At 43.7% G+C, this 11798-nt stretch overlaps 1 protein-coding gene across 1 annotated transcript; it reads right to left on the reverse strand.

The window, feature by feature from the left end:
* Positions 1–3643: 3643 nt before the first annotated feature.
* On the reverse strand, positions 3644–9983 carry LOC142101831 (uncharacterized). Its single transcript, XM_075186272.1, has 2 exons — positions 8591–9983; positions 3644–4227 (listed from the first exon to the last, which is right to left on the reverse strand). Exons 1-2 carry the CDS (start codon positions 9981–9983, stop codon positions 3644–3646), a joined length of 1977 nt encoding a protein of 658 aa, XP_075042373.1.
* Between the last annotated feature and the right edge of the window lie 1815 nt (positions 9984–11798).

Here is an 11798-nt window from a genome sequence, read left to right on the forward strand (position 1 = left end):
GTCGAGACCTGGTTTACAATGCAGGTTAGTGCCTTTTCTATGTCTGGCCCTCTATTTTTGTCATCTTGCAGTGAAAAATATAATGTTAACATTAGCTTTTTGCAAAGAAATCTTTAAAAGTAAATCAATTATTTATTCCCATTGTAAACTGCCTTGTTAATACCCTTGAGGTTAAGTATTTACTGTCTTGTAAATCCAGTGAAGCACTGTGAAACATTTTGGGTTAAAATGTTTAGGGGGTTCCTAGTGTAAAAAAGTTTGGGAACCACTCTAAAGCATTATCGGTTCTCTTTAACATTGATGCATTCTCCCTTTTACAGAAAGACATCTGTATCACATATATGTGCATTTTCTTTCCAGTGAGATCCTTTGAGGTAGCCTCTGTGCCACAGACTTTCCACATTAAGCTATATTTCTTAGTAATTTTCTTTGTAAAAGAAGAAGGTATACAGCTTTGAATATATTTACAAGAAAGATGATTTAATCAATCATCAGGAGATAAAATAAATGTAAAACAGTGATAAATGTATCTGTGAAAAAGTACTAACAGGAGGCACGGTACAGTGCTCAGGTATGGAAGAGTCAGTATTCCATTCTACCCAAACATTTTCTGGACAAACTGATGAAGTGTTGTGTCAAAGCTGCTGTGAATATCTCACTGAGATGTTAGCGACTGGAAAATTTCCATAGGTTGAACTTGCTTGATGACTCTCGGCACAAGGGGACACAACTAATATATAAATGAAAGTCACAATACAATTCGCCAAGACACCAGGGAACAAGGCATGAGAAGAAGAGACAGATGAGAAGCAGAAATGGAAAGTGAAAGAGTGATGGGTCTGAATAACAAACAGGGGAAGGAATAGCACAAAAGATCAAGAAAAGAAGATAAGGGAAACAAAAAGGAACAAAGTTGCTTTAATCAGTAGGTAAATATGTTTAAAGTGTCACAATACACTTTATAAGCTCACATGAAATTACAGAGTGTGATAAAGGAGAGTATCTGTTATTCCATTGGGCTCTAAAAGGTCTTGTTACAGGGGACATGTTTTTTTTTTAAATTAATTTATAATGGGGGAATTTACTAATAGAAATGTTAGGCATTCCATTCAAACCAAATGCCATATTTTTCATTGTAGAGTCCACTGCGATAATTCTATTGCTTAGACTAGGCAGTGCACGGTCTGGATCTTTTCCTCGACATAATCACTCCCAGTGCTTTATAATAGTTAGGAGTGCTGGAATGTCATAGAGATAAATAGCACAGCTCAGCACAAATCTTGAAATTACCATATACAGTACACTATACACCTCACTAGTCTAACCATCGACCGAGTTATCTGGTATGCCATTTACACAGTATCCTTTTAAGTTAATGCTTTGCTGGCACTCTCATAATAAGTAGTCCTACAATGTGGTTTCTTGACTTGCATATTTGACTAAATTGTGTCAGAGAGGATGCCTCTATAGCTTCAGCAGTTACAGATAGCATCTTAGTGTTGGCTGTATGGGAGGACACATCTGTCCTCTCATCCACTCCCTCTGAACATTTTTGAGCAAGGGAAATAACTTGACAGTTATCAAGATCAAGATATGAGACTCTGCAGGGTAGCTAGTGTAATGGGTGGACAAACTATTGACATGCCTGCACAGATAGAGTAACCAGAAGGCATGTAGCATGAAGACAGCTTACTGAGAGTTCTATAAGGTTACCTGTAGAGCAAGTAATATAGACAGTGCTTTACGTTTCTGCAAACACACACACACCACTGCACCTGCAAATGAAGATAAGGCCGGGGAGCATCATGAATAGTGATGAGGCATAATCATAGTCAGGTGGTCCAGGGTTAGGGCACCAGAAAACACAGGCAGGTTAAAAGCAGGTGGCATACTAAGAAGAGTCAAACAATTTGGTCAGCAGAGGCATTAATCGTGGTCAAAAGAGCAAGATCATAATATAAAACAATCCAATTCATAAATCAGAAGATAGCTCCGGGTAACAAGAACAATAGATACTGGAAGGAAATTTTATAGGTAAGGATGTTTCCTTACTGAGGGACATGTTTATTTAGCAGATTGCAGTCTGGGTAACAGCTACCTATTAAAGCTTAGAGCATAGATAACAAATCGTTGATGTTGCATCAAACTATGCAACCTACATATTGTCAGCCACTAGTGTCTAGTTTTCAGCTAATGAAGAGACAATTGTAATCCCAGCAGAAGAGTAAAGGAATCAGGATTTGTGATAGCTTCTCTAGGAAGGCTGAAAAATAAGAACAGTATTTGCTTTATTTCTTCCATTCTTCTACACTGCAGTTCTACTTTCTGTGACTAAACCTCTGCCCTAAAAAGTCTTCATTTGGGCAATTCCAGCTGTTGCTAGGGAAAATGCATCTCATAAAAAAAGTGCAATATTTAAACAAATATCAAATAAATAGTGCAACACAGTATACTGTATAAAACGCATATGGCTAATGTCCTTTTCCTTCACGCACCTTACCAACCTTTGTACTTTAAAAGTGTTACTTAATCTAATGAAATAAAGACACAGACACGTATAGCTACTTTGGCAAAAGGTCGCAGTTTTTATTAATCATAAACCAATTAAATGAAAGTCACCTGGTGGTGGCGAGAGCAAACTGCAGTCAACTAAACAACTAATCATCTAACCAAATACTGCAATGCCCAAATGGCATTCAAACTAAACCAAGGAATACTCCCTTAACATTGGCCGGTGTTAAACAGGCGTCAGCATGACTGCTCCCCTCTGAACTCAACATTGACGGCCACGCAAAGCACGCCAAGGGATCCTCCACTCAGAAGGATCAAGAGTAATGTTACTTGAAAGGGGCAGTGACGTGCGGCCAAATATCCTAACCACCGTTGTGACTAGTCATTGACTGCACTGCTCTCCCACCAACTGCGCCTCCTCTGTAAAAAAGATTGTTAAATCAAACAATAACTAGCTGGGCGGGAGGGAGGCATCAGTGAAATCACAGGAAGGAAAGGTCTAGAAGCCCATGGGAGTTTCTAATGAGGTGACTGAAACCACTCCCCATGGATTCTATTGGCTGGGACTAAAACAACTTTAACCCCTAATGGGTAAGGACCTGAAAAACATAATCCATGCATTTTAAGTGCCCTCAGCTAAAATGGCTTCACTTAACATAAAACGCATATGGCTAATGTCCTTTTCCTTCACGCACCTTACCAACCTTTGTACTTTAAAAGTGTTACTTAATCTAATGAAATAAAGACACAGACACGTATAGCTACTTTGGCAAAAGGTCGCAGTTTTTATTAATCATAAACCAATTAAATGAAAGTCACCTGATGGTGGCGAGAGCAAACTGCAGTCAACTAAACAACTAATCATCTAACCAAATACTGCAATGCCCAAATGGCATTCAAACTAAACCAAGGAATACTCCCTTAACATTGGCCGGTGTTAAACAGGCGTCAGCATGACTGCTCCCCTCTGAACTCAACATTGACGGCCACGCAAAGCACGCCAAGGGATCCTCCACTCAGAAGGATCAAGAGTAATGTTACTTGAAAGGGGCAGTGACGTGCAGCCAAATATCCTAACCACCGTTGTGACTAGTCATTGACTGCACTGCTCTCCTACCATAGCTGGTACCCTTTAACGGGTTCCCAGCCCGCCACCATGAGCACAAAACCACAAACCTAATTGCTCATAGATCTCCCTGATGAAAAACCCCATCCCCTCTTTATTCAAATGAACACCGTCCGGCCGGAACAGGTGTGTATTATCCGCCTTAATGGATGGGTGGAAAATTTCTACCCCCCCCAATTCTCTAACCAGTTTCCCCGTAACACTAATTTTTCTTAATAATCTAGTAAGCGTAGAGGGGCGAATGGGAAACCTCCAGTATAAACGAGGGACAATGTTGGACCAACAAATCCCAATTGTAGGCCATCGTGCCCGAATAGCACGTAAATCTTCTCTAATGCTTATTATGAGGGCCAATGATTTAGTCTTCCCCACATCATTCCCCCCAAGATGCAAAACAATAATATCAGGATGTTGTGATTTTGCCAATTCCTCTTCTAACCAAGACAACAGGAATGGCCAGCAAAGGCCCCTCTTCCCCATCCATTTTATATCCACCGGGCATGGGAAATTAGACCACTCATTCGCCAAATGATGTTTTGAAGCCCAATACACAAATGAGTGTCCCATTATCCAAATGTTTATCTTCAGGCCTGTAAACCGAAGATAGAAAGAATTGGTGATCTGTAGTAGTAACAAATATTCCAAAATATTCCTGGAATATAAACCAGGGACAACACAGGCCCTGTAACCTTTACTTTTTTCCTCCTATATGCATACATAACACCAAGACACACCAGCTCTGAAGAGCAATGACCCTGACCCCTGCATACTTTAAACAAATTGTCCATATTTGCAACCAACCGCAAAGGTTTAATACCAACTTCGTATGAAAATGTGGGACAGGGGGGGGGGGAGAATGGACCAACCAACCGGTTTATATGACTAAATATATGATAGAACTGCTTATCTAATAGCCCAGAAGACTAATATGGCCAATGATGAATAAAATTGCTTAAGCTAAAGAGAGGGGAACTACGTATGTGAGGCTATAAATGCCAACCTATTAGACTTATATTTTAAGGGGGAGGGGGCACTAATAACAGTATTACCTTTACCAATCTGATGAGGTGAATTGATGAATATATATGCTCAATGGGAATACGATATGACGCCTATACGTGCCTTGAAAACATACCAACCTTTAAAGGTTAAACAGGAGGTGGGAAATAAGTCATGGTTTACCGTATGTTACACCAACATGACAATATATTAATTCTATGGTTCTATGCCCGACTACCAACCACTGCGTGATTTATGATACAGACATGCAAACATACCAACCAATCATGGTTTAACATAAGCTATGAGGTACCAACCCAAAACGATTTAACACCCCTAGGCGGGAAATGTCACCAACCTAAACAGGTTTAATCAGATAAGAAAGTAAAGGAACGGTAACCCAGATGAAGGTGAACCAACCCAAAAAACCCCGGAGGCTCACCACTAATCAGGCCTTAATCCGTAGGAGAAATTGGGAAAAAATCCCTCCATGCCCCCGTTGAACACGGCAAGCAGCTCTCGCCCTGGATTACCGAGGAAGGGGGGAGGGGGAAGAGTAAGGAGGAGGGGGGATAAGAACCAGAAAGATAAAAGTAAAGCAAGAGAACCAAGTATAGACAATAGAGAAATAACATATGCAAAACATGAGCATATAATTGCCTTAAGGTCTAATGTACCTTTTATAATTATCGGACTTCCATCGCCCCAACAATTTAATATCGGGTACGGAGGCCCCTCCCATGGCAGCAGCTGTAGCTGCTCCAATACGGAACGAGTGCGTTCCATAAAATTTTGGGTCTAACCCCACCTTTATCACTGCACTTTTAAAAATGGCATTAAACTGAAACTTGGACAAAGGAGACCCATCCATGTGTGCTAGCCAAGCCTCGCTATCCTTAGGCCTTATTCCTGAAAATTTATTACACCAAGCCACCGGACATATACTCGTATCATTGCAAGGGGACAAGGTGACCCAATGACCCCTACTAAACTGATCCGTTTTGGATCGTGCAATTTTTATGGAGACCTGCGTACTAGCAACTAAAGTATATTTTCCCAAAAGGGCTGTACCTAGGGAAACTCTCGATTTAGCCACAAGTTCGCTAATTCTAAATGCTCCGTGAAACGCCATAGAAAAAGCTGTGCTGAATAAAGTGGACTCATAGGAGCTAGAAGTGACCTCCGCAAGCGACATAATCAACTGCCTAAGCAAGGGAACCGTAATGGGACGCCTAGAGTCAGGAACCGAAGGGCGGGTTCTAGCCCACCCTTTCATAGCCTTGGAAATAATAAAACCTCTTGTGGGATCAACTTTTGAATGTAATTTGGCCATAAAAGAAATGCCTGCTAACGCTGAGGCCATAGCCGCCTTTTTAACACCCGTGTTATATCTTTCCCACATAAACTCTAAAATCTCCTCCGCTTGACCTGATGTACTTGGGGCCCTGGATTGTAAGAAAGCCTCCCACTGACTCCACGCTGACTGATACGCACGTCTTGTGGATTGCGCCAAGGATGACTCTGCCAACTCGATCATTCCGACTCGACCCACTGCCATGCATAGAAAGGACAAGGGATGCCGGTTAATTGAGCCAAAGGAGCTAGCTCCCTAAAGCGGCGCCATTGGAAACGCGAAAGCGCATCTGCCACCTTATTCACCTCTCCGGGTACATGTCTGGCCCGGAAAATTATATCATTTTCCAAACATTTCAGAACAAGTCTACGTAAAAGGTTCACTGCCGGCAATGACGTAGCGCTTTGGCGATTTATTGCCTGCACAACCCCAAGGTTATCACACCAGAAAACTACATTCTGGCCCGCTAACCTATGACACCATAGATCAATGGCTAAAACTATTGGGAATAACTCTAAAACCAGCAAATTTGCCACCAAACCGCTCTGACGCCACCCCTCAGGCCAAGGAGCTGCACACCACTCGTCCTGAAAAATGGCCCCAAAACCATTCGCCCCAGAGGCATCTGTGTGTAATTCCAACAAAACATTCGAGACTTGTCTCTTAGGCCATATCCGCACTCCATTGAAAGACTGCAAGAATTTGGCCCATACTCTCAAATCTCCCTTTATTTCCGCCGATAGGCGTACTCTGGCATGAGGCCTTTTTAAGCCTGATGTGGCCATTTGCAATTTTCTAGAAAAAATACGTCCCATCGGTATCACCCTGCATGCAAAATTGAGCGATCCGAGAAGAGACTGAACCTGACGCAAGGAGCTACCCTGTGAACTAATCGCCTCAGAAACCACTGCCCCCAACTTGTTTATCTTTTCCTCAGGCAAACGACAACAACCTGCAATGGTGTCTATCTCTATGCCCAAGAATGACAAACATGTGTTAGGCCCTTCAGTCTTGTCATGCGCCACTGGGACCCCCATGATTTTGAACAATGCCGTAGCTGAAAAAAGCGTGTCTGCACACACTGCGGATGAAGGGGGACCTATAAACAAGAAATCATCCAAATAATGGGCGATTCCTTGATGACCCGTTCCTGCTTGTACGCACCAATGCAGGAACGAACTAAACTTTTCAAAAAGAGCGCATGACACTGAGCACCCCATGGGGAGACAGCGATCAATGTAGAAACCGTCCTGTAGCCTAAAGCCCATGAATCTAAAAGATTCTGGGTGAAGCGGCAGCAGTCTAAATGCCGATTCAATGTCTAACTTGGCCAATAAAGCCCCTTGCCCAAAGCCCCTAACTAAAGTCAAGGCCTCCTCAAAGGACTGGTAATTGACTGAACTGAAGCTAACATCTATTGCGTCGTTAACTGAAAAACCGGGAGGATGGGATAAATGCTGTATTAGACGGTATTTACCCGCAGCCTTCTTAGGGACAACTCCTACAGGGGAAATTATCAAATCAGGAATTGGGGGGGAATCAAAAGGCCCAATCATACGACCCAAGCTAACCTCCTTCATAACCTTATCCTTCAACACATCAGGAAGCAAGACTGCTGACCTAAGATTCCTGCCCGATGACGACCTAATTTCTCCTACTACTGGAAGCTGAAAACCATGATGAAAGCCTTGGGATAGACACTGGGCTTGAACAACATCTGGGAAAAAACTAAGCCACTTATCTAGAACTTTTAAATCAATAGGGGATGGCCCCTTAGTTAGCACCTCCTGGCGCACCGTGGCCCCTACCCACTCCTGATGACTGCCTGGTACAATCCTTAGCTGGGTGACTGCCTCGGCATTTGGAGCATACGTGTCTATATCTACAAGAGTCACCCCTTCCGCACGAGGCATTGTTATACGCGAAACATCTGTTCTTACTGTTTTGGGGAGTACTACGCCTCCCCTGGCTCTGAAACCTAGGTACTACAGGAGGCATAGCATCTTCAGTTGGCAGCATCAGTGCCATCCATGACTCAACGTCCTTACACCCAAATGGGATAGTATGCATTTTGTTTGCCTTGCTACGAAAACTCTCATCGTAACGCCTCCAAATTGTACCACCCGCGTTAATCCACAGATCATTAATCAGGTGTAGGTACCTCCACACATCCGCCCTGGTGTCCGGTCTAGACTCCACATAGATGGCAGAGAATATACAATACCCCCTCAACCAGTTTGAGAACGTTCTATAATTTTCTTCACCCATTCCTCCCTTACCACAGGCAGCCAGCAATTCTTTTTTGGCTGCAGAGGTGAGCATAAACAAATCGACATAGTACCCTTTGTCAATCCTATCCTTTGAACTGCGACGCACGCCTCTTAACAAGGCTGTATTGTCGCATCGTACCATAGGACCGCCTAAAGCCGTGGGTGGAGCTATGCCTGAAGGGGTCACCCTAGCGGGCTTCGCTAAATGCTCTGTTAAGATTTTTAAAAGCTTACGCGGACCCTGACCTTCCTCATCTGATTCTTCACTAGTGGTAGCTAAAGGAGGACTGCGTGTATGTGAACGATGTGCCAAAATAGAATCACACTCACCACTTTGCGCAGATGTCCCTGGTAACGCAAGTGCTTGGGTTGATGTTTCTTCTCTTGAAGCCGAATCCCCTGCTGGCTCCGTCTGTAAGGCAGAGCTCCCCGTCACTGTGATAACTTCTGGCAATGGCGCGGCCGCCCCTCCGCCCGATACTGCCGTCACTGAAACAGAATGTATGTTAGCTACTTCAGACACAAACGACTGGTTAACCCTAACTCCTGAAATGCTGTTTAACGACTCTATTGGGACAGGCGTACCAAAGGAAAAACCTGGGGCTGGTGGGCGGGCCAGATCTTGGGAGGAACCAAACCCAAAGGGGGAGCTATTGAGATCAGGGACGGGTATATTTGTAATGCTTGCATTAGAAGCATGCCCATAACTTGAAACATAAGGAGGTGGATACGGTGCCATCCAATTCTGCATTGGCCGCTGGACCCTATCTGGATTAGGAGGAGGATACGGTAGTGACCAGGGAGGCAGGTTCCCGTGGGGCGCCTCCACCTGTGCTACTGCTGGTCTTGCCCATGGACTAAGCGTTGTGTTTGGGCTTTGCTGAAAGCTCCCAGACTGAACCAGCGCCGAGGGGTGACCCCCGACATTGATTGAATCGCTATATGGAAGCCTCTGCAGAGGAACATTAGCAGCTTGTATTGGAGATATGAAATTATACTGTATAGGGGGCCCAACCTGAGGTGGTGAGGGTGTGTGTAATTGAGAAGATAACATGGGCTGAAAACTTACATTATGAGCCATATGAGGGCGCACTCTACCCCTGATCCATCCCTGAGGCATAAGTGGGGGGATAATATTAATTTGAGGTATACTCTCACCACTGCTGCTGTGTAACCAGGGTCTGTGACTTGTGGCAGAAACAGAGACATGCTGTGACTCCAAATTTACCTCATTCACAGCTATCAGGTGATTACCAACGGGGGAACTGTAAGAGGAAGCCAGTGCCTGTAAGCTTCCCTCTCCCCCTGCTGTCCTGGGGGAGACCTGACCTGCCAAATTGGGAGGTGGAGAGCGAGGAGGCAGGGAGGACTGGCTGGACCTAGCAGAGGTAGGAGAAGGAGATCTCCTCCTCTGCTGACTATTCTGCACAGCAGCGCTGGCGTCCCCTGAGGCAGCCAGCGCCGCTGATCTCTCTGGAGCCCGGGACCTGCGAGCGCCGCCCCTCCCCCCCTGCCCAGATCTCCATTGAGACCCAGCGACAGGGGAGTCCCCTGCAGCAATATTAACAGCGCTGGGATGCACGCTTTCAGGCAGCGCTCCCAGCGCTTCACTAGAGGGGGCAGAGCTGGATAAAGTAACAGGCGGGCGCAGACTCCCGGCCGGGAGCTGTGACCCGTCTGACAGACGTGCAGGGGGGCCCGCTGATCTCCTAAGTCTGGACATTTTTGGCAAGGAGAAATACAGGGGAACAGAGAAAATGGAGAGAGGGGAGGAGAAGAATGAGGGAATGGGAAAAAAGGAGGGGGAGAAGGAAAAAAGAGAAAGAGGAGAAATAAATGAAGAAAAAGAAAAACGAGGGGGGTTAAAAGATAAGGTGAAGGATGAGATTAAACAGAAAAAGATGAAAACAGGGAGTTAGAAAAGATAGAAAGCTAAAGCAATAAAAACGATCTTATCTGTCTCCAGGGAGCTCCTGCATCAGTGAAATCACAGGAAGGAAAGGTCTAGAAGCCCATGGGAGTTTCTAATGAGGTGACTGAAACCACTCCCCATGGATTCTATTGGCTGGGACTAAAACAACTTTAACCCCTAATGGGTAAGGACCTGAAAAACATAATCCATGCATTTTAAGTGCCCTCAGCTAAAATGGCTTCACTTAACATAATTGGCAACATTGGGCAAATAAATTGGTTACTCAAAGGTGAGAGTGAAAATCTGGAGCACACAAGTAAAATTGTGCAGATGTGGTTATGAAACTTAGTAAATAATGCTACACCTGTGACAAAAAACAGAATACAAAATAAACATTTTACAATCCAGACAGCTGTGCTGAGCAGTAAGACCACAAATCTTCATCTTTTAAATAGACCACATGGTAAGTAGCAAACTATGCCAGTGCCTAGGAAGAGCTGCCCCTGAGAACAAGAAAAATCCCAAAGATGCAATATTATGTAAGCAAAATATATTATGCCCATGATAAAACCTAGCAACCAATCTAATATGCTAATAGCAATACCTATCAATATGTTATAAACTAGTGATCAATTTATAATACATTATACCAGTGCTAATGTTGAAGAGAAGCGCTATCCTCTGTCTCCTAGTTCCCAGTGGTCTAGTGGCCCAGAAGTGCGGCACCGTCGTGCTCCTGTCTGCATCTGTGCTACTGCGCATGCGCTGCCTCTCATCCAGTTCTCGTCCCACTGTGATATTCGGCAAGCAACATATAAGCTGTGTATGGCACTGTGCTATTGCAGTAAGGGAACATACACGGATGTGCAGCTTACAAGTGCCTCAAGTGCCCCTGCTTGAATAAACAGTAGATGTACTACATGGATGTGTAGTACATAGTAACCTCCTGAGACTGCCCATGTATTTAACCTGTTCCACAAGAACTATTGACTGCCTGCAGATTGCTGTATCATGTATACCTGCAAGTTACATATACTTGTCTATCCTATGTATCCTGCTAAATAAACCAATGTTCCTGGTTAAGTTTACTAACGTGTGGATTCACCTCCGTCTCACATTATACAGACATCTATTACAGACTTTGGCCCATGTGTTCTACCAATAGATAATGCTAGTAAGATGACATAATGCCAAACACAGTCAAAAATACCAGCAATGATGTCCAGCAATATATAAAGTGCTAGTTATAATACTTACTCAACCAGATCTAATGTTTCATTGCCTAATAAGATCTAATGTAATTATTAGTGTGCCGCACAATCTAAAATGCTGAGTATAGTGTCTAAAAAAATCTAATATTCAGTGATAATGCTTATCAAGATCTATACCAGCCCCAAAATACAGTATAATATGCCAGTTGCAATGCCAAGCAAGATTGAATATGCAAGTGATACAACGCAGGATAATTCCCACCAGTAGCAATGACTATTAATAGCAGTAAAATACTTAAAATGGAGCACTTATTCCTAGTATATTCCCATTAGAGTAATATACAATAAAGTTTCCATCAGTAAAAGTAACTTTCAGTAAGCTCTGGGCATCTTATACATACATGTTTTTTAGCCA

This window comes from Mixophyes fleayi, chromosome 9, assembly GCF_038048845.1.
Source record: "Mixophyes fleayi isolate aMixFle1 chromosome 9, aMixFle1.hap1, whole genome shotgun sequence".
Taxonomy (NCBI): Eukaryota; Metazoa; Chordata; class Amphibia; order Anura; family Limnodynastidae; genus Mixophyes; species Mixophyes fleayi.